Genomic DNA, 24350 nt, shown 5'->3' with positions numbered 1-24350 from the left:
TTAATCCCAATATAATTCTACAACAGCCTTAAACTATATAAGTGTCTCACATTTGCAACACCACTTATTTTGAATTCGATACAGCTGAGTCCTTTGCTCAAGCTTTAACTCAATAAGAGTTCTGTCTTTTGTCCACGTGCCGCCCAATATTGTGAGTCCAACCCATTACTCATTGTCTCCCAAGTTAAAAGGTACATTGCATTTGTCCTGGTTTTCATTGACTGTCGTTGGTACTTCTACTCTAGTCCTAGGATTCATTATCTATAGTTAGAACTGCCTTTGTTTCAATCTGGGGCTGTATTATCATTGTTTATTTATGAATTCAATACAATGCTTTGGAGTATCTAATTGTCTTGGAGTTCTGGACAGGGAGAAAGGAGAGAGACCACCAAACAGCCAGAGGGGACAGCTTCAATGCAGAGGCATGGGATGAGTCTTGCTTGATGACTATAAGAGTTGATGGATGGCCTTCTTGAAGGCCATAAAGCTGACAACTTTAGTTGTCAATCAGGTTACCCTGATAAGATCCAGTTGTAAGATTCTCATAGGAGACTTAGTCAAAGACTGGTACGCTACAGATGGGATGGTTGATTGCGAAGCAATAATTCTGGATGAAATCTTGGACAAGGGGATCTATCCGGACCACCCATTAGGATCTCTCTATGAAGGGATCAACTTGAAGATTGTGAAGACATCAAGCAGATGGTCGATACCACTTGGAGGGTCATCATCGACTGATTATTCACGACTGATTACCCAGCATAGGGTAGATCTGTCGACAGCTATTGTGTTGGCCATTCATTCGGCCACATATGGACCATTGCATTGGGTGTTGGACAGCAGCCTTCAGTGGGCTTCTTTTGTAGGGCAGATATGGCACACAGCCCTACATATTGGCATATAACCCACATGGTAGGTAGTAGGCCTGGGGTAAATCCCAGACAAATGAGCAGAGGAAAGGGGGTTTTATAGGCCCCCACCCTGATCTGGTCCAGCCAACTCTCTGGTTGGCCAGTTCAGATCTGGTCAGCCAGAGATTACAAGGGATTCATGTCCTTTATAAAGGCCCTTTAAGGGGAGGCAGAAATATACATTTATTGCAGCAGTTCCAGCCGTCAGAAATGTACTCCCAGTACTGTCAGCAGCAGGGTGGAGCAAAGGCCCCAGCAGCAAGAATAAGCTTCCAGCTGGATGTAGAGCTCTAGATTGAGCAGAACATCAGTAGTAAAAGGATAGCTGAGAAGATGGTTTCGGGTCTCCTCTCTGAGCCACTGAAGCGTCATTTGAGAGGCACACCTTATGTACCAATCTTTGCTCCTATCTATTGATGTTTCTATTTAAGTTTTGCATATCTCGTTGCCTATCTTCAGATCCAAGTGTTGATTTTATCACACATGCTTGTGTACATAGATAGAGTATAATCCATTATAGTGTGGGCTAGTTATCTATTTTCTTTCTGCTGGATGTAGTGGTTTGGCTTGGCTCAACAAGCAACAGTTGTACTATGAATGGGTATTGTCTAAAGGGCCTCCTTGCACAAGCGGCTCAAGGCCAGGAGTAATCTACCTTCAACCACGTGTCTTCCCGTTTTTCTGAACTTAACTAATGCGGCTTTTGGCATGAGCAGCCTAAACTACTGCTAGTACCTTTGGGAGTATCTGACGTAGTCTACCCCAGGCAGTTTTTTGAATAGCATAGTGGACACCTCATGGCAGCAAGAATTAAGATTGTGAACACACATGTACATGCACACACGCACGCACAAACATGCAAAATTAGGGATGTGTATATGCTAAATATTGTTCCTTATCAGACTGTAAGTAATGGTATTTCTTATTGCATCTTTTTTTAATTATATGTCCATGATTCCCGTGGGTTTCCTACACCTGATCAAGTAAAATATACAGCAATCTTTTCATTGTTATTTTTTGTTCAGATGTTTATGTTGATTGTTTGAAAAGTACAAAGGCATATTTTCCAGAAGTATATTGATATTATAGAGCTTTTAGCTTTGCATCCACGAGCCTTTATTTTGGAGATGTCTCTGCCCTGGCTCGTACTCTGGTTTGTAAATGTTGAAACACAAAGCTTGTAAATTACTAAGAATGATCTTTACAACTATGAATTAGGAACTCCTGATCTGGAGAGGGATAGATCACTACTGCCAAAAAACTTCAAAGTATACCATTCCAGATTTGGTCAAGAGGACGATCTTGAAATTGAGGATGTCCCAATTGGTACAGAACCCTTAGTGTTGCCGACAAAATTAAAGGGCTGCTATTGGAATGGGGAGCGCTGGTGTGGCACTCCATTCTTACCAAGATTAGCTTCTGCTCGTAACGGTTTCGAGTTTCTTCATGAGAAAATCAAGAAGTCCCACAAGCGGCTTATAGCTTGTAGGTATTGATTAGAAACTCCTTATCAATGGTTTCTTCTGGAATCTACGGTACAATGAAGTGCAATGAATGTTTACCACACAATATAGGTGTTTAAACAAATTGTGTGTTCCTAATATCAACTGAAGTCATGATTGAGAGCACATACTGTGTGTCTGGAAATTTTCAGATATTGCATAAAATCTTTTTCGAAGGAAATAATACTCCCTCTAGGCATTTGTACACAGGTTGAATAAGCATAAGTGGATCTGACATCAGGAGTGTATTTGCTCACTTGGACAAATATATCCTAGTTACATGGATGTGAAAATCAGAGGAACATTCCCCAGGAAACGGGTGTGTATGATTCAGGGTCTACCCCCTTGGCTTGGGGAGAAACCCTCTGCTACAGAAATCCTGTGTGGCAGAGGATTCAATTGAATATGAAAGTGTATGAATCTCATATCTGCTCTATAGGAATGAATTAAACTAAACAACATATAGGTTGGATTCAGGATGCGGTTATTTCAAACATGTCCCACCTCTGGACCATGCAGTAGGATGATTTCAAATCCTAAATCTTTTCCCTAAATTGGTTGACTTGACGCATGAGAAATTACTTTCAAAGAAGCGATTAAAAATTTTCTGCAACTTTAGACGTTTGCAATTAAGGGTCTCAGCAAATCTCTCACAGGTGCTGCTGCTCCTCCCCGTCACTCACTGTTTACCTCTTCCTCCCTGCTTTTACCCATCTGCTCCCTGTTCTCTCCCACCCTGATCCTTCCGCTGCTGCTTCCATTCATCCTTCTCTTCAGCTCTGATCTCCCACTTCTGCTCTTTTCCACTCTGTCCTCCTACTTCTCTGCTTCCTTTCCGCTCGATCTTCTGTCCTGCCCCTTCTGTGTCTGTCCTCCTGCTGTTATTCGCCTCTGCCCTTCTGTTTGTTCCCTGCCCGCCTCTGCCCTTTCATTTCTGCTCTCACACCTCAATCACACTCTCACTCTCACTCACTCATACACTCATTCACACACTCCCTCACGTTCACACACATGCTGTGTCACACACTTTCTCACACTCACATGCTGTCTTCAAACTCACTCTTTCAAAGTGACACTCACAATCTCACACACACTTTTTTTTGTAAAGGAGATGTTCCATTTAGAAAAATGTACATTCGTAGCTGTCCAAAGTGGAACAGCTACTACTCAAACTTAGAAGCAGTAATAAAATACTTCTAAGTGGGCCAGAGGAAGATTTCCAAGGGAGTGAGCATCCTGGAGAGACCGATACAAAGAAGTTCGAAAATAGGGAAAGACATCCACTAATACAGTCGAATGGTACAAGTATGATATGAGGACCATAGAGCCCAATAGCAACACCAGGACAAGAAGTGATCATAGTTCGGAAACAGCCAAAACTGCTTACTAGACACACACACACACACTCTTTTTTTGTAGAAGAAATTTTGCATTAAGAAAGCATTTACATTCATAGCTGTCTAGAGTGGGACAACTACTACTCACAACTAAAACAGTAATAAAAAACTTCCAACTGGGCCTGAGGAAGATCTCCAAAGGAATGAGCATCCTATAGAGACCAAAGCAAAGAAGCTCAAAAGCATGGGAGGACATTCACTGAAGAGTGCTCATAGTGTCGAATGGTACGAGCACGATACAATGACCAACGCGCCCAATATCAACACTAGGAGAAGAAATGATCATACTCTCGGATATAAGTATATCTTCCACACACAGACACACACACACATTTTTTTGTGTGGGGTGAAATCCAGTTGTATTTATATTACAATTTGCAGCCCCCCTTAAAAGAAGGGGGAAGCAATTACAAGATCAGAAAAGGTCATTATAGAATAGACTCGTAGTACTATCAATTTGATGGGCTCACTAGCAATCAAAGAAAGATTGCCTTAACGATGCCCTGAAGAAAGAGAATCTATGAAAGAGAGGGTCTCCAAATACTCTATGGTTGCAGTCCTTCCATATAGCCCAAAGAGCCGAATAGCGAACCGAATAGAAGAAAAGCTCATAGCATGGCCTGATAGGGTGCTGTCCGAAAATCCAGAAAGGCCTACCAAAAGTAGCACCAAGAAAACGAGCCACTAACAGGCGCTGCAAAAAGAATGAGAAATCCCTGGAGTGAGGACGACGACAAAAGATGTGGTTCACAGATTCCAGTGGAGCGAGACATCTGTGACAGTGAGAAGGGCCAACATGTCTACGAGCCAATAACTGTCCAGTAGGAAATACTCCTCCAATTTCTCTCCAAAAGAAAGCTTGTTGCCAGATAGGGAGTTTTGAATTCCAAATGAGTCTCAATCTGTTCCTCCACCACCTAGGAGTGTGATGCAAGGACCAGATATGATTCGCATGAGCTGAAAACCTGGAAGGGGGTAAAAGAACCCTGTATAAAGCTGCAACACGGCATGAGATATCAAAGTAGACTCGATGACCAGCAATGCTATGCAAGCATGAAGCCCGTGACAGATCCCCGTTTGTTGTCTGTGGATGTAGTCTGTCGTGACCTCCTAGTAGCAGCTCTACGTCTGACAAGCGCCATAGTGACCCTGTGGGCCGTGTCCCGGGTTTGAACATAGACGACATCTAATGTGATCTATGCATCCGACCTCTGCCGAATAAGTCGCATCTCAATCTCAAGATCTCCGCCTCACCTAGCAATATGCTCTAGTTGGAAGAACTCCGTGATCATTCTATGAGATGCGTCTGATGAAGCACCCCATCCATGTCTCTGCGATCTGATGAGATGCTTTCTATGTCGAACCGCCTCATGAATGAAAGCGGTGAGGCACCTCTGGTCTGGGTATGAGAGAAGTCTAGAACGGGGCTGGGAGCCAGTGATAGGGGACGTTGTCTCTAAGAAACAGGAAGTAGAGCCCAATCTTGGAGACGGTCCTAAAGCTCCAGAGGTGGAATTGGCTGAAAATCTTGAAGGGGCTGAGAGAGTAGATGCAATAGGGATGATAATTTGATCCCAAATGAAAATGATGAGTTGTGACAAGAAAACACATCACACATCCAGTGTCATCTAGAACATGACCAATAGGATGAATCCATTTAGACCAAATAAAATAAGAGCGCTTGAGTTCCTCTAAAGCTAGTGGATTATCAAACACCTTTGACCAATGTATAGTTTCAGCTTGCAAGGAGTTACTACCAGAGGGGCCGTCCCACCGGATGTTGTGAGAAAAACAAGCCCACACCGAGGAGAAGCTCTAGCTGTGAATGCCTTATCACTCATAACATGTGCTCTTGGAGCATGAGTATGTCCTCCGGGTTGCCAGTGTTTAATTGTATGGTTGCTAACACATCATTTGGTCATAGAACCCATGCATGTTTTAACTCATTCTGCCAAAATCTCTAAAGCCCTAATATAGTTGGTCTGTGGGCTAGTGGACCCCACCCCTATTGCCACTTAACCAATTGTTGGACTATAAGGAGACTATAAGGATTGTTGGAGGGCAAACCTCGATTAGGTGATCAGGTGGTCGAGTGTTTGTTAGGTTTGGTGGAGCAAGTGCCAAGTGGCACATCTACATGAGAACTGCATGGCGTGATTTATAGGGCACTGGATTGTTGGTATGTCTCCTTTGATAATGGCGAGATTTTGACAGGAGTATGCCACGATTGTTGATGGTTGTGGCGGTGTCCAGTTTCTTTATCAGTCGATGGCGAGGTGCAATGCATATGAATCCCTTCCGAGATGTAATCCTTCACACAATATAAGTTTTGTTGATCATTTCGGTGTATTGTTTTGCTCCGTTTGTGTAGTGTGTTAGTGATTATTTGAGTTCCTTCAGTTGGTATCAGAGCCATGTTCGATTGAAGCAAAGTTTGAATCATCATCTGATGCAAAGGTTGTTTGTTTCTCGGGTTCTACTTTTGCTGCATGGCAGCTAAGCCTGAGTTTATACTTCATGGAGAAAGGGCTGTGGGCAATGGTTGCTGGCACAGAGAAGAAACCTACTGGCAAGTTAGCTCAGGAGCCCCCAGAGAAGGTCGTGACAATTGGGTAGCAGCTGAAATGCTTTTTGGTGCACGCTTGAAGAACTCGAATGTTCTTCTCAAACATGAATTCTTTGGCCTGGAGATGAAAGACAGTGATACACTTGGAGAGCATCTGAATCGGATGAAGGCCATCAAGCGTCAACTTGAGGATCTGGAAGTCCATGTAGAAGATGATGATGCAAAGGCAGTTCTTCTTTCAAGTCTCCCCCCGACCTACGGTGACATTGTGAAAGTTTTGCGGGTGAATGCCAATATAAGTTTGGAAGAAATGACTGCGACGCTCTTGGATGGTGAACGTCGGCAAAAGCTTGAAGATAATTATGATGATGAGTGTGCTCATCTCACGAAGACACCTTCCGGAAAGGGCAAGCAAATAAAGAAACCGGAACTGAAATGTGTGTATTGTGGGAAGCCAGGGCATCACAAGGAGTATTGTTTCAAGAAAAGAGAAGATACCGAGAAAAAGAACAGAGGCAACCAAAGCGGAGGAGTCGGCACATGCAACAGAGTTACAAGAATATTTTGCAGGAATTTGCGACGTCGAAGGTGTTGACTACGACGAATATGCTTTCTAGAGTTGCATAAGGGATCTCGGTTGGTTAATAAAATTTGTAATAATCAGCCAAAAATACCCCGCAGGGTTGAGGCTCGGTCTGTGTCGTGTTCTTTGTTCTGTCTAAGTTAGTGTCGTGGTTTGTTTGGTCGTTTTTGATCAGCTGTGAACGTTGCGAGCTGAATACTTTTGGTGTTTTCCACTTTGTCTTGTGGGAGACTTTATGTATTGGCTTGATTTGTTTTCTGCGTCGACTTAATTGCAAGCTCTTGTTTGAGCTTTGTGAATTTGTTGGCAGGAGGTTTCTTTCATCACTGTTGATCTTTTAGAATCACCCACTGTCGGTTTGAGGGGGGTGTTGGAGGGCAAACCTTGATTAGGTGATCAGGTTGAGTCTCTTGGTCAAGTGTTTGTTAGGTTTGGTGGAGCAACTGCCAAGTGGCATTCTGCATGAGAACTGCATGGCGTGATTTATAGGGGATCGGATTGCTGGTGCGTCTCCTTTGATCATGGCAAGATTTTGGCAGGAGTCTATGCCGTGATTGTTGATGGCTGTGGCGGTGTCCAGTTTATTTATCAGTCGATGTCGAGGTGCTACGCATATGAATCCTTTCCAAGATGTAATCCTTCATGCAACATTTCGGTTTATTGTTTTGCTGCGTTTGTGTAGTGTGTTAGTGATTATTTGAATTCCTTCAAGGATTTGCCATCGTGGCGCATACAACACCTACAACGAGTCCAAACCCCCTTATTTTTTATTTTACAATGATTATTTGTGCATTTTCAGTTGTGCTTTTTTTGGGGGGGCAAGAAAGTAACTTCTGTTAAGTATTACCAGAACAATACAATAAGGCCAAAAGAAGCTCCCTTGAAATTATTGTTGAATAGAAGGTGTAATTTTTTCACTTTAAACCCTTTTAGTCGTTGGTAGTTGTTGAGTTTCTTATAAGGAACAATATGTACATGATGTTTTTCCACCTTTTTCCTGTGACATCCCCTTCTCTTTCTTTTTTTGGTGGACTCCTATGTGCTCTTTATTTTTTCAAGTTGAAACCCTTGCTTGGGCTGAGTTTTTTGGATTGCATTATCAAGAGAGATTTTCTTCTATAAGGTTAAATATGCTGCTAGTTTTCACTAATTGTGGTAGTACACTGCTTCTCAAAATAGTAACTACAATGGGTGGGCGGACAAAGAACTACAAATCCCAAACCTTAAGAAGAACAAAGTAGGGAGCTATCTCAACTGAACCATGGAAATATTAAAATGGCAGCGGAAGATGCAAACGAACTGAAATTATAGAGCCACACAGAGAACACTAGAGATAACAAAATGTACCACCACTGATCTGCTGTAAATCAGCCCTTAAACCAGGGCAGCAACTGAAATACAAGATATCTTGAATAAGATAGAAAACAGGAGCTGCTGGAGAGGCTGAACTGAAGCAGAGAAAAAAGGGGGAACACAAGAAAGCTGAAGCCTGAGAGCACGGAGGCAGGAGAAGCCTGAAACGAAGAGGCAGAGGCCTGGAGTGGGGAGGCAAGAGCCCTGAAGAGGCAAGATCTGCTGCGGGAGTGTGGGCAGCCAACTGAGCAGCTGAGAGGGGGCTCTGAGGGGATGGTCAGGAGCAGGCTGTATGCTGGAGCCTTGAGGAGCTGCAAGAAGTGTTGGAGGAAATGAAGGGAAGGAGGCCCTTTTATAGGGCAGGCCAAGGGGGGAAGTCGGCCAGTTTGACTGGACCGACCAGCCTGGTCGGTCAGGCCAACTGGGCCGACCAGCTGGTCGGCCAGCCTACCCCCTCTGGCCCCCCTTGCTGCATGGGGGCTGGTCGGTTGGCCACGCCTGGAGATGCGGAATAATATCAAGAGAGCCCTCTGAATGAACAGGAATAGAGTGCTTATCGCCGATGCAGACACCGATGCAGACACGACCAGAATGAGGAGTGAGATCCTGGAGCAGTGAGGAGGAGGGGGTCATATGCCGAGAGGCCCCACTATCAACAATCCATTCACGAGCATCGGAGCTATGGAGAGCCAATGACTCTGCTGCAGGAAGGGGGACCGAATTCAAGAGCTCAAGGTGAACAAAGGCAGGAGTAGGGGTAAGGGAAGCATCAGCCGCAGCGGCCAGAGGTGCGTCAGCTCGTTTGTGTTTGCGGTATGGACAATTGCGCCAATAATGGCCAGGAGTGCCACAGTGATTGCAATTACCTTTGGGAGCAGGACGGTCACTGGAGGGATCTGAAGGAGATGAGTTATTGGCAGAGGACGGGGCATTCTTGGATCGTGATTTGGGACGATGGGCCACAAGAGCCTCAGAAGAACCATCAGAGGTTTTAGTGAACTGTTCCTCCTGATCCATCATCATGGGGACAAGTTCCTCCCAAGTGATGGTGCTGAGGCGGCCAGAGGTAATAAGAGAAGAATAGAATGCTGCATATCGACTGTCAGTAATAACATGAGATAGGAGAGTAATAGCCATATCTTCGGAGGAGATAGCCTTGCCTGCATGGAGGATGTCTTGATGCATGCTCTGCATTTTGTTGATGTGGTCCCGTATGGAAGGAGAAGTAGTTGGATCGAGGCGACGAAGCTGAACTTCCAAGGAAATACGTTTCATGGGAGTGACGCGAAGATACATGCCATCAAGAAATTCCCAAATAGCACGTGCAGAAGTAAGATGCTTGATATGATTGAGAACCCCTGGTTGACAATTGAGAAAGATGAACGAGCGTACACGAGCATTCAATTTATCCCAGATAAGAGAAGCATGTGGCTCCTCCTCAGGTGACGGACGAGGGATCCCGGGATCAACAAACTCAGCAAGATCATAAGATTCCAATACAGACGCCATCTGAATTTTCCAAAGAGAATAATTGGTCCCATCTAACTGCCGAGCATCTGGAAATGTAGGAAGAGTGGGAATACGTACAGGCTTGTCAGACTCTTGAAAGAAACTGCACATAGGGGATACGCGAAGATCCGGAGTAGAATCCTTTGTTTCATCAGCCATAACTGAAAACAGAGAATGGACAGCAACAAGGGGCTGAAGAGAAGATCAAGGTCTAGAACAGGGCCAATCTCAACAATCGAACCCAAAGATCAAGAGCCAATAAGTTCTGCCAGAAACCCCTGAATAAAGTCGTACGGGTGAAGACGGGAGCCGACCCGATGCGCGATGAAGGAAGGGGGGGAGAGGCTCTTGATGAAGCAGTAGGCTGCTATTGATAGCCCGCGGTTCGGGACGAAAAAAAATATCTGCTATTGATAGGGAGGGGAGAAGGGACGGGAGAAGAAAGCTCTGTAGTCAGTGGGAAGGAGAGTTGCTGACGAGGACAACATAGAAGTTCCCAGATCAGAGAGTAACCTGGTGCTCTGATACCATATTAAAATGGCAGCGGAAGATGCAAACGAACTGAAATTATAGAGCCACACAGAGAACACTAGAGATAACAAAATGTACCACCACTGATCTGCTGTAAATCAGCCCTTAAACCAGGGCAGCAACTGAAATACAAGATATCTTGAATAAGATAGAAAACAGGAGCTGCTGGAGAGGCTGAACTGAAGTAGAGAAAAAAGGGGGAACACAAGAAAGCTGAAGCCTGAGAGCACGGAGGCAGGAGAAGCCTGAAACGAAGAGGCAGAGGCCTGGAGTGGGGAGGCAAGAGCCCTGAAGAGGCAAGATCTGCTGCAGGAGTGTGGGCAGCCAACTGAGCAGCTGAGAGGGGGCTCTGAGGGGATGGTCAGGAGCAGGCTGTATGCTGGAGCCTTGAGGAGCTGCAAGAAGTGTTGGAGGAAATGAAGGGAAGGAGGCCCTTTTATAGGGCAGGCCAAGGGGGGAAGTCGGCCAGTTTGACTGGACCGACCAGCCTGGTCGGTCAGGCCAACTGGGCCGACCAGCTGGTCGGCCAGCCTACCCCCTCTGGCCCCCCTTGCTGCATGGGGGCTGGTCGGTTGGCCACGCCTGGAGATGCGGAATCTCAACAGGAAACACCACAGAAAATGCAGATCAAACAAGCATACACAGCAGCCACAAGAAGATGCATTGGCTGGTATACATTGAAGGTCTCCATTGTGTCTCTAGTAACTTGAGCCTCTCTTTAGCAGTGCCTCTAGCAGTCCAATACTCTTGAGCATTTGTCCCAGAACCAAGATACAGGTGTGAAGAATATAATTGAAACATGTTTTCAAATTTCTAATCAAAGTACATACTTGACCTAAAAAGAGAAACAGATTGACCTTGTAAAGTAGGTCCTGTCATCACAAAGACCCATAAGGACCACCCATGTAATAGTTGGAGGTTGTAAAGTGACTCTCGTATAAAATGATTCTAGGCTGCATGAAACCAACCACAAGTGCAAAGCTTTGTGCTCTAAACCTCAGCAAAATACCACTGAGAAAGTGCAAAGTTATCCATCCTCCCAAATGGCAAGGCCTCTATGCTGGACTATCTAGGGGGAAAAAAGACGTATTCTTTTCTCTAAAAGTATGCTAATGTGCACCGAATCACTGTTGGAGGATACCCTCATCTTTTGGAACTTTTCTTACATAGAGCTTGAAACCATAGAATTAAAACCCATGTAAGTCGAAGTTTTTAATCTAATACAAGTGAGTGTAGGAAAGGATCATTCCACCTTGAATATTATTCCCTATATCTGTATATATAGTGGATATGAGCACGTATTTTGTTACATTAAGTGTGTAACTTTCAATAACAGTTTGTCTGTTTTGTGTGTATATATGTGTGGGTGCACACGTGTGCGTGTGTCTCTCTCTTTAAATTACATCTTTAGAAAACTTGCATATATGCCAAGTATCGAGAGTGATCCAATTGGCCCGCATGCAGGCAATCATAAAAGGACTGCCTGAGTGTGTGTGTGTGTGTGTGTGTGTGTGCGCAGTGTGTGCTTAGTGTGAGTGTGAGAGATCCCGTGCTAGCCCTCGTGCTCCCACACTGCAGCTGCTTGTTTCTCCCTCAGTTTGACGCCCTCGAGGTTCCGTTTGACGTCTGTTTTGTGTCCATACGCTCTGTCATAAAATTCATCCCAAAAAAAAAAAAAATCGTATTGTCAAAAATCCTTATGATTTTGTCCGTACAGTCAGGCCGTACAGTCAGGAACAGTCCGTACAGTTTTGTCAGTACAGTCAGGGAAATCCATACAGTTTTGCTGTCAGAAAAAATAAAATAAAATAAAATTCTACTGTAAAAAATCCGTACGATTTTGTCCGTACAGCCAGGAAAAATCCGTACAATCTTGTACCTGCTGTGCTTTGTAAAGCGTTGCTGCTTCCAAGTCTTTTCCTTAACTCGAATGGCGGATTATTCCTATGAGAAAACCTTTCACAAAGACAAGTCGGTTTTCAACAAGAAACAAAAACAGGTGATGGATTCAGATGATTCCCTTCATGACTCTGCAGAGGCTCAACTTGTTTATGAGGTTATGCATGAAGGGTTTGAAGACACCCGCAAAGGTTGGAAAGATCCATTTCCCACCACTGACATTATGGTGGAAGTGGATGATACATTTGATCCAGTTAAGGAGTATGCAAAGCATGCCATTATAATTTTCTTCTCAGGACGGATGCCTGCTGCAGCAGATGTTGGGAATTGGTTGACTCGAACCCTGGGTGGTTCTTATGTCAAAAAAGTTCATTATGCAGCGAGGGGCTTTTTTGAGATCATCATGGCTGATGAGGAGCACCGTCAGGTTTTATTGGAGCACTCTCCTCTCTTCTATGGCTAGCAGATGGTCCATGTTCTGCCCTGGTCTCCCACCCGGGATTATCAAGCATTGATTCGGCATCGTTGCCGTGTTTGAGTAGAAGTTGTGGATTTTCCTCGATGCTTGTCTTCTCTTCTACCTAAAATTGCAGCTTCCCTCAGTAAGGTGGTATGTCCACTGCGGCTCAATGGAAATTCGAATCGCTTCTGCATTTTGTGGGATATAGATCATCCCACTCCAGCTTCATATTCGGTTACCGTGAATAATGTTTCCATGGGGAGTGCCTTTTACAAGCTCAAGTGGGGGCTGTTTACAGGTGCTCGCTTTGAATGCAAGCAATTTGAGCACATGGCTTCACAATGCCCTTCCCGAGCTCCACGGATGCCAATGCAAGCTGAAATGGTTCAGCCTTTGAATAAGAATGCAAATGCCTCTTCTGTGGTAAAAAACAAAGGGGTCAAACAGTTTTTCTCTGTTCAAGACAAAGGCAAAGCTCCGGCTGTCTCAAATGGTAATGCTTCTTTTCCTGTGCCTTTGTCCTCTCCACCTCAGGGGAAGGGGGAAAAAATTTTGATTGATGGATGGCAAACTCCTCGCAAAGTGATCTCCCCCAGGCGACCTTTGCCTTCTCGGACTTGGAGTGGTGCATCCTCTCATGGGAAAACACCTGCTGAAAACTCTGGTGTTGGCTTGACTTGGGTTGCTATGACTGCAAATCGGACCTTGTTTCCTGAAGAAGAAGTTGCTGCACTTTTGTCCTCTCCTCAGGCTGATGCTTCATCCCAGGGCATAGGCCTGGACATTGAGGTGGAAATGCAGACGTAGACAGCCCGTTAGTTGCTGTACATACCTGTCCCATAACTGTAAATATGCTTGATCGTCTGAAGTGTGTTACTCTCAATGTACAAGGAATGTGTGATGGTCGCAAATGGAAACTGGTCTGGATGTATATCAGGCAATTGCAGCCTGATATATTTGCTTTGCAAGAGCATAATCGACATATGTATGCTGGTCAAATAGGCCATTTTGTTGGTTATGATATCTTCTATGCTAGAGAGCAGTCCTTTTCTGGTGTGGCTTTTTTGGTAAAGCATGACCTTCAACTTGTTATGGCTCTCAATGATCGCCATGGTAGATGGATTATTGTTCAATGCCTTGTTCAAGGGGAAATTTTTGAATTTGCATCGGTTTATGCCTCCCAGTCTTCTCGTAATAGAGCTTTGATGTGGGCTACCATGCATGCTTATCCATGGCGACAACATGCTTTCCTTTTTGGTGACGTTAATAGTGTCCCTCAATCGGGTGACAACACCTCATGCCACACTCATATGTTGGCTTCTGAAACACAGGCATGGTCTGATTTTTTGCTTCAGTTGCACCTGGTTGATCTTTGGAAGGAATTACAGCCCCATGCTTCCGGGTTATACCTTTCAGCATAATGCTCAATCTTCTTATCGGGCACGCTTGGACAGATGGTATCAAATTGATCCACAGCATTGTGATGCCTTTACTTGTCAAATTTGGGTTGATGATCATGCTCCTCTTTGGTTGAGGCTTTTCTTACATGAATTTCCCACTGACAGATTGCCTTGCCGAAGGCTTTTGCTGATTAATAATAGTTATCTGGAGCATGCTGACTTTAAAGCCTTGGTCTCTGATGCTATTCAGCCTCTCTCTCGTCAGATACGCATTGGTTTGGATTATGTCTGGCAGGCTTTTGTTGCTGGGATGTAAGCAGTTATTCGAGATTATGGCAAATCCTATATGCAAGCCACAAGGAAGACTGTAGCACATGCCAAATTTACTTGTCAGAGTTTGACCGAGCTTGCTCATCTTCGCCCTTTGTCTTCAGAGGAAAGCATGCTCTTATGTCAAGTTCAATTCTCTCTTCAATCCACCAGTGATCGCAGAAAGCTTGCTAAATGGGAAACTCGATCCAGACAATGGGCATTTTTGGATAAAGGCTGCTCTTCCAAGCAAATTTTTAAGACTTTACACTAGAAAAGACAGACTGCCAATATCTGTTGGATCCGGATGCCTGATGGTTCTTGGTCAACATCTCGTTCAGAGCTTGCTGATTTATGTGTGCAGCACTTCTCCACTCATTTTGGGCATCTGGATACTCTTTCTCCTTGGGTCGTGTAAGGACGTCAGCTTCTTTTGCAGCATATTCATCCAATTTTGTCTGATGCTCAGGCTTTGGAACTTGAACATCCCTTCACTGAAAGGGAATTGTCTAATGCACTGAGATCGTGTGGCAGATGGAAATCTCTAGGATGGGATGGTCTCACTGTTGAATTTTTTCTTGCATTCTGGGATCTTCTTAAATTCACCTTGCTGCAAAAGGTAAATACAGCATGGCAAAATCAGCAGATGCCTGTGTCATGGAAAAAGGGTCTTCTCAAGCTGATTCCAAAAAAGCAGTTATGTGATTCACTTGGTGATTGGAGGCCAATCACGCTCATGCCACTCATTTACAAGATCATTGCCAAAATGGTGGTTGATGGGATTAAAGATTATTTGCATGATGCATTGATCATGTTCACTAAGGCAGATCTTATGTCTTTCATGTCTGTTTTTATGGAAATCTTCTGGCGATCCAAACATGGCAGAAAAGGTCTCAGGCTGCTTTTGATGCATCACGTTTGTTCTCCCAAGATGCATGGTGGATTGAACATCATGGATATTCATGTGCATATTCTTGCCCACAGGGGAAAAATGTTGCTGCAATTTCGGCAAGGTGATCAGCCTTGGGCTCTTATGATTAGGACTCTGGTCACTCATATCAGTATTTCTGCGTTTGGTCATTAGCAACTCGATCACTGGGATTTCTTTTTTGGCTGCACTGATGGCACTTTGCTTGGATGCCCTTTTTGTCTCCTGCTTGCTTCTTGATTGGAAGCATGTTCTTTCTCATCTGAAATGGAATGGACGGCAATCTTTGCTTGGGAATTCTTTGAGAGCTGAAAGCATTCATTGGTCGAAAGTCTTTCAGCCTCCCTTGGCTTTATAGGAACCTCGACGTTCCTACTTTGTCTCGTTTAAAGGCATCACCTTGGTTACTGATGTTATAGATGATGCTGGTACTGTGCTCCCCTTTTCTCTAGTAGCCACTACATATGGATTGGGCTCTCATTATCGTCCTTTGTGGCGATAAATTACTTCTATGCTTTCGCCTTTTGTTTCGACTTCTCCTTTGGAACTCTAGGACCGGCTGGAAGATTGGACTTTGACTTCTCCAGGGTCCTCTTCTCGTCCTTTGAGGCTATCTTAGATTATTGTACCTGCATTGTGTAAAATCCTTTTGCCTAAACCTTGGGTTTCATAGAGAGGTGATTTTGTTTGGCGAATGCATCGCCCAATCAAGTGGTGGAGGAAAAGATTACATCAACTTTGGGCCTATAAAGTACCGCTTCGGCAACAGGTTTTCTTATGGTGAGTTCTTTTGGGAGTGTTTCCATCTGGACAGCTATTAGCTCACGACACATTGCTCCTGCACTTTGCCACAGATGATCTGCTTCTTCGAAGGCTGTGCCTCACTTGTTTTGGCATTGTTCGTGCTCTCGTGAGTTTTTTGATCTGCTTCGACAGCACCTGCGAGCGAGATTCCCATTTGTTCCGTTTGGGAAGTTCTTCTAGCTATTTGGGTTTCATCCATCCAGACCGGAGTTTCATCTTTTCTTCGTTTGGGTTCGCTACTGGGCACTATGGACTTTATGGACATATAGGAATTATAAAGTCTTTGGTGATCCTACTTTCTCTCTGTTTGGCTTTTTTAGGCGTTCTCTGCAGCAATCTTTCTTTGATTGCTTGTAGACCCGCTGTATAGATCATGAGGCCTTTTTGGCATATACTGAAATTTTCAGTTGATGTAATTGTAGCACCTTATTTTGAGGTTGCTACTCATATAATATAATCAATCAAAGATTTCACCAAAAAGTTGTCTCTCTCTTTATGTTTCACCCCCCAAGAAAAAGAAAGTATGTCTCTTTTTATGTGTGTGTGTGTGTGTGCATTTATTTACATGGATGTGTCTATTTATATATATCAGTAAGCTATCCAATTAATCAATCAATGCCATTGGAAACAATGCATACCCTGCACTGCTCTAGAAAGGTCTATATGCAATGGACGATTTTTGTGAATTTAGCATCCAGAATTAACTTATTCTTACGTCAAATTTTTTTAAAATTTCAAATTTATGTATCATGTTCAAGGGTGTGGTCACTGGTGATACAGTTTTACGCTGTCATCTTTTTTTTTTGGTGAAAATATTTTTTGAAATTATAAAGAGAATCCTGAAAACAACACGGGGCGATTTACAAGGTGATGCTATGTTGTCATGTCTAAATATCAGTGATGACAAGTTTGGTGCATATTGAAGGATACTTGTGTTTTCTATAGTCTTATCTTAAAAAATGTAATTTTATCATCATCCCGAGATCTTCAGGATCTCCCTGTGCAAGAGGTCAGTTATGACATCAAAGACAATGATAAGTCACAAATGGTTAACCAAATTTTTAATCTTTAGTATCTTCCTGTGGAAGAGTCAGTTGTGACATCAAAAACTGTTATAATTCACAGGTGGATAATCAATGTGAAATCGTCAGTTGCTGTATATGCATATTAATGATTCTTAGGCCTGAGCTCATCCCATACAGTTATGTCTCCAGGATGGGAAGATATTTTATGAAAAGCATGAACCAATTAGATGTAAAGACTATGACTGAAGGCCCTGAATCCAGATCAAAGTCCATTCGTCCAACCATCCCAAAGTTGAATTTGAAGGCTGTTCCAGATTTTGAGTATTCTGAACAACTTGCAAGAAATGCTGCTCTTATTTTTGCATACCGCGTAGAAGCCAAGAGAATTGCCTCTGCCAGGTTTATGATGTGGACTTTTTTATTGCCATTGCATTGTTGTAAATTTCCACAATCAGCACGTTCTCTCTGGAAGCCTTGTGTTTTTTCAAGTAGCCACATTTTATATTTCCTACAGGAATGTTTAGTATTGTTTACTTTTAATACCATGAAGGAAATTTCTCCAGGGTCAACTATGGCACCCTGTGGATCTAACAGCAGTAGAGTTCTGTTTCAATTCTCCGTTTGGATGGCTATATGGAATGGTTGAGTGGAGCAAGCATTTAGATGGAAATTTAGGTTGAAATCAGTTTTGAAAATTGTAACACATGATTAGTTATTTGCTAGTACTTAGTATGCTAACACTAAGAAGGACCTTTTTCCCTACAGTGTGATTCACATGAAAAATAATAAGCTATGTTTCTAAATCTGAATTTCATGTACCATGCTAAGTGAGCACTCTCATCCCGACTCCTCTTCCTTTGTGCTTCTGTGCACTGTCAAGATCCAAGAAAAAGATCAGATAAAGGCAATTGGCCACAATTGCAAGTGGGTTGATGACAACGATCTTCCAATTCATATTCACTTTGAGAAGTTGTTTCTTAATGTTGAGTACTTTCTTAATTGTTTGAGAAGAGTTGATGTATGCTGTAAGGCATGGAGCATCCAATACAATAGAGACCTTAATTTAAGATCAAGACTTTATGAAAGTAAAAATTTCAAGCTGGTTGAGCTCTCTATATGGGAGACACCCCTACCAGGGTCTAGTCAGCATCAGACCCTGGTAGGGTACAACTTCAAGCCAAAGTCCATACAAACCCCCGCAAGCAACCCACAAGGGTTGGAGCTAGCAGCTCACCTACGCTCAATTGTCAAGCCATCCCAAAGCCACATGTCTAGACCACTGCAGAGAGCCAGCCAGCCTCGAAGTTGAGACATGTGTCCCATAAAACATGCCCTTGCCTCATCCAAGCCAGCAAGCCTACATCCCCTAAGGAGTGCACTCCTCGGACTCTTGATAATGGGCCCTTGACCTATAATTTTAGGCCAGGTCGTGGCTATCTTTAGCAATGTGCCTTAACTTTAGCTTTGCTTTACTTGTGGACCACGCTCAACCATGCCCAGATTAGCAGAACAGCTCAATCTACAGGATTTAGACCTCATGCATGCTAACCTTGGTCACATCCCTAGGTTATTTCTAACCCTGGGTCAGACCATGCTCTAACCTTAGATCTAATCCTAGATCCCATGTTAATCTAGCCTTGGCTTTGCTTAAGCCTAGACCCTCGTTAGTCCAGCCATAGATGTAACATTCTCCCACCCTTAAGATATATTTATGGTAGCATAAATCAAAGTAGGAAAGTCGAATCAATGCTCCTTAGACTATGCTTCTCAATCCAACATTTGATTCAAATGTTAGTATGTGTAAGTTATCCTTGTTAAAGGACTTTTGGAATCAAGATATTTACCACGCATGCTAAATGGAGAAGTATCAGCTCTAGAATCTTTTGAACACACTTAAAAATGGATTCTGGCTGGACTTGATATGCTAGGCGCGCTGACATTTGGTATGTCTTAGGGATGCACAATGCACAGGTAGGATAATTAGCCACATTTGCATCAACCTCTTCTGCAAATTTTTAAGACTTTGCCTTTGCTTGCAACCTTTTGCATGTTTCTTTCACGTTTTCAGGGGGACGGGTACAAGGGTCAACTCTAAGGCATGTCAGCCTTAGAAAGTGTGCTCTTATGTGGGTAGGTCCTCCATCCCAATGATGAGGGCAGTACTTTCATTTCCAAGTGTACTTCCCCTTTCCCAAAGACTTCAATATGTCCACAAATTCCGATTCAGCTCCTTTCTTTCTTCCCATCTAAGAGAGAGAGAGAGAGAGAGAGAGAGAGAGAGAGAGAAGCAGGCCTTGACCAGCCTAGGCTTGGCAGGATCTCAACGTGATATAAGGCCTGATGTTCGGCTGAAGGAGGCCTTGACAACAGGGAATATGGGGTGATTTGGGGAGAGCATTTGGCGCTGTCTAGTCTGCAAGCAGAATCAAGGTCCATTGGCCAGCAAGGCTAGTGTAGAGGCTGTTACACCCTAATGTTATTAGGGGCATCTCGAACTTCTAGCCCACTAATGATGCCCTTAGCCCTACAACGTGAGTTAAATGCCATAGACAAGAGCGTGTACAAAAACATGAGACACCTTTACATAGGACTTCCAATAAGACCGTGTATAGATTACTAATTAGCACTAGAATTGTGATCCCCATAAGGCTTGGTGGGGGAGGTGTACTCCTAGGGCAATATCACCCCGAAATTAAAATCCTTTTGTGGAAGACAACTCATCAATGGGACATGCTCAGAGACAAACTGGTCCCTATTAGCTATGTGTATATACAAGATTTAAATGGAAAGCTTTATGCCCCACCAGGACTTTGTGGAATCAATGTTTAAATCTTGCAAAATTCTTCTATCTTTCTTTCGGTTAGAAAGAAGACTTCTGTCATAACCACATACAACAATCTTGGAGTAACTTCTGTGATTAACTGCTATGCTCAATTAACATTAACTTAGAAGGGTTCGTCAACATTTTCCTTTAGAGGACCAACAATTGTAAAGGAATTTTTATTGTGCTTTATGTGTATGGTAAACTGGTTTTAATGTCAATGTCGTCGGTGAGGGTGATTAGCATAGACCAGATGAGTCTAAGACCAAAGGCCTAGATGTCCCTATTTGTGAATTGTGCCTAGGGGGAATGGAATTTCTTTTTTCGAGCAGAAGAAAAGTTGATTTATATTATTCATATATTATTAGTACATCTATATAGTCCGCGCCTGATACTCATAACAAAAGCTTTTATAAAGAAAGCAGCATCATAGATTCTAGAGACAAGATAGAGACTGAGCATCCAACATAACAGAAGACAGGAGTAGTCAATCCTCTTCCTCTTTGACTTTCCAGGTGCTTGGGTACTTGTGCATCTTGGGTGACTCGTCCTCCTTAATAGAAGTGGGTCCTTTGGCAATGACGGTAGGTTCTCTGGAAGCAGGAGTTCTTGGAGTAGGCACCTTAAATGTATGAGCAGAAGGAGGAGGAGCCTCCAAAATAGGTGAAACAGTGTCATTATCAACAGGCTTGGATATCTAGTATCAATGGAAAGCTGAGGATCCACTGGGTACTTAACAACCGCTTTGTGTGGTCCATCCTGGCATCTGGCTGCATGGGTTTCGAGGTCCACATTCAGTTTGGGTGTGAGCTTCATTGTATACTGCAATGGCCTTCTCGAGTCGTCTTTGTTCATGTGCCACCATTCCAAAAACATAGCATCTGAAATCAATCCCAGGTATAAGTTCACAGCAGCTAGGAGCTCTGGTAGGCGATTCGCAATCCAATCTGGCAGTCTGGGATCAAATCGGAGCTGATATTGGCCTTCTAGAGTAAATCCAATCAGTTCCAGCCTCCTTGTACAAATTGCAATCAAGTTCAGGACATAGGGATTTGCTGGAAACCCTAATCGCAGCAGCCTACCAGACTTTGGGGGGCTGGAAAACAAATCGCGATAATAATTGGAGAGGATTGCTGCGTTAGAATCAGTTGCATCACTGAGGGGAAGGCGTGGAAGATGTGAGAAAAAAGTGAATCGCACAAGAAGAGTATCTGGGAGATAGAGGAGAAGACAATACACATCACTAGGGCTAGAAATAAGGGCTGGACCCCCCCCCGAAGGTCTTTATTGCAATAGAAAAAACTTTGTACAACTGGCTCTAAGAAGAGCATGGAGCTGAGTACAACCTTGAATGAATCTAGGAGCTTTGAGGCCCCTTCTTTTATAGACTTGGCCTAGCTAAAAGCTAGACCTGCTTTCCTAAAGCTACTATTTACAAAAGCTAAGCTTTCATGCTTTTAGCCCACCTTGGGGCAGCTTTTATGCTCTTTTTAGAACCCCGTGGCTCCTTCTTTAATGGCGCCATCTCCCGGGTGCTTTTTGCCTTGTGGGACCTCACTTGCTCCACTTTTTGAGCATTTTAGCACTCTTCCAAGTCCTACACAAACTCCAACACTTTAATCCATTAAACATTAGTGAAATGCATGCATTCCTAGTTCTTGGACTAATCCTAGTCCCTTGTGGGCGTCCCCACAATTCTCTTTTACCAATGCAAAGCTAAATTAAAACAATAAAACTTATTCTTAGTTAACCAAAGTCAACATTCTTTGACCGAAGCGAAGTCTAATAAAGATTATACTTTATTTCTTGAGAGAAGTACCAAATGGTGACATCATCACCAAGAACATTTACATTATTAAACTGATAATTGTTTTTGGCTATCCAAATAACCAAACAACACGTGCTGTAATATGCATCCATTTGTCTTTTTTAACTTTAGTGGCAGCCTTTCCGCCCCCCCTCCCATAGCCTCTCTGCTCCCTCCTTCATAGCCTCTCTCTCTCCGCTCCCCCTCCCGTAGCCTCTCTCCCCCCCCCCAGCCTCTCCGCCCCCCTCTCGCAACCTCTCCGCCCCCCCCTCCCGTAGCCTCTCCGCCCCTCCTGTAGTCTCTCCGACCCTTCTCCCGTAGCCTCTCCTAGCTGGGCTGAACCCCCAGCCCAATTAGGGGGGTTAGCTCAGCCAGGGGGTAACAGGAGATATGGCTAGCAAAGCATGGCCCAGCCTACCTTCCTCCTCTTCACATTCTCTCTCACCCCGAGTTGGGCTAAACCCCCAACCCAACCCAGGGGTTAGGTTAAGCCAGGGGGTTCATCATACAGCCAACTATGGATTGGCCTACCCTCTCCTCCAAGTCCCCCTCAACCCCCTCAACTCCTTCAACATCCATCAGGACTCGGTACTCTATAGTTGCAGCCATGACACCCTCTCCATACGCACGGAATTACCAACAAGAAGGCTCAAAACGGCCCATCCTTGGGCAACAGGATCAGATTTTTTATCTGCAGCAGGCAGTGAGAGAGCTACGATTGGTGACTGTTTACTCTCCAGAATATCATGTAGGTACTCTAAATAATTGGGGTTGCTTTTTGCACTCCTTGGGAGCTGCCATGTGCCCTCCCTAAAGCAGATGTACTAGAGGGTTTCTTGCTGTCCCATAGACCTTTTGGTCTCTAGTGGACGTTAATAGACTTTCTTTCTTTCTTTCTTTCTTTCAACTCAGACCAAAGACCTCACAATGCAATCTTTGACCATTGTGAGAGTGCTCTCAACGGAAGCAAGAACGGAAGAAGGAGAGAGAGAGAGACAGAGAGCCACACAAGTTTGGTGGGTGCAGAACCACCCTAATCTTCTTTTTCATTCATTTATATATGTGTTTGAGTATTGTACATAACTGGGGTAAAGGCACAGTGACCTTTAACCCCCACAACCTCCCACTTAAAGGACAATGTGCCTTTAAGGGAGAACAACCAGTGAGCATACTATCCAATGCCCATCAATACACAACAATACTCAAACCGCTGACTAGGTAGACTCTTCGTCAGCATATCTGCAGGGTTATCATCTGTATGAACCTTGACAAGCTCTATGCGCTTGTCCTCAAGTACCTCCCTGATGAAATGGTACCTGACCTCAATGTGTTTGGTCTTTGCATGAAAGACCGGATTCCGTGCTAGCTGAATAGCACTCATGGAATCAGTATGCAATGTCGGTATACCTGTATGAATCCCCAAATCTCCCACTAGCCGATCAAGCCATATAGCCTCCTTGCAACCCTCTGTGGCTGCAACATACTCAGCCTCTGTGGTAGACAAAGCAACACACTTCTGTGCACGAGACATCCACGACACTGCACCACCTGCAAAGGTGAACACATAACCAGAAGTGGATCTCCTACTATCCACATGCCCTGCATAGTCTGAATCTGTGTACCCAAGTACACGCATGTCTCCTTTACCAAAGCAGATGCACATCTCCTTGGTACCCTTCATGTACCTCATGATGCACTTAACTGCCTCCCAATGCCTTTTTCCTGGATTAGCCATATACCGGCTAACAACTCCCACTGCAAATGCAATGTCTGGTCTAGTAGCTATCATAGCATACATAAGACTCCCAACTGCTGATGCATAAGGAACCTTGGCCATCATGGCCCTCTCCTCATCTGATTTGGGACTATCTGTATGACTCAGTTTCACATATGGAGGCAATGGAGTACTCACTGCCTTCCCCCCCTCCATATTGAAACGCTGCAATACTTTTGTAACATACTCTTTTTGTGAAAGCCAAAGGAGTTTCCTACTCCGATCACGCGTGATGCGCATACCAAGAATATGACCTGCAAATCCCAAATCCTTCATATCAAAGGCCTCATGCAACTTGGCCTTTAATGCATCTAGCTCATAAGTATTCTTGCTAGCCAATAGCATATCATCCACATATAGTGCCAGGATTATCATGCTACTATCCTTAGCCCTTTTAGTGTAGAGGCAGTGATCAATTTCACTCCTCCTAAAACTTTGGGACCGAATGAAAGCATCAAACTTCTGATACCATTCTCTAGGTGCTTGCTTAAGACCATAGAGACTCTTCTTCAGCTTGCAAACTAAATGCTCTTTGCCCTTTTCTTCAAAGCCTTCCGGCTGCATCATGTAAATTTCATCATGCAAATCCCCATGCAAGAAAGCTGTCTTGACATCCATCTGCATAAGCTCCATATCCTCTGATGCCACTAGTCCAAGCATGCATCTAAGTGTGGTCATCTTCACAACCGGAGAGAATATCTCATCAAAGTCCACACCCTTCTCTTGCTTGAACCCTTTAGCAACCAAACGGGCCTTGTACCTAGGCACATC

At 43.9% G+C, this 24350-nt stretch overlaps 1 protein-coding gene across 1 annotated transcript in view; it reads left to right on the top strand.

Moving 5' to 3' along the window:
* Window positions 1–24350, top strand: part of LOC147885290 (uncharacterized) — an 85523-nt gene that overhangs the window by 10749 nt on the left and 50424 nt on the right. Inside the window, exons 2-3 of the mRNA XM_087396895.1 lie at window positions 2130–2400; window positions 17367–17576. Coding sequence (XP_087253021.1) covers window positions 2130–2400; window positions 17367–17576 — 481 coding nt within the window. The remainder of the gene's footprint in view (window positions 1–2129; window positions 2401–17366; window positions 17577–24350) is intronic.

Source organism: Dipteris shenzhenensis, chromosome 25, assembly GCF_047967505.1.
Source record: "Dipteris shenzhenensis isolate YYH24624 ecotype China chromosome 25, Dip_SZ_1.0, whole genome shotgun sequence".
Classification (NCBI taxonomy): Eukaryota; Viridiplantae; Streptophyta; class Polypodiopsida; order Gleicheniales; family Dipteridaceae; genus Dipteris; species Dipteris shenzhenensis.
The sequence above is the reverse complement of the archived record's forward strand: the minus strand, read 5'-3'. Positions and strand labels throughout refer to the sequence as shown.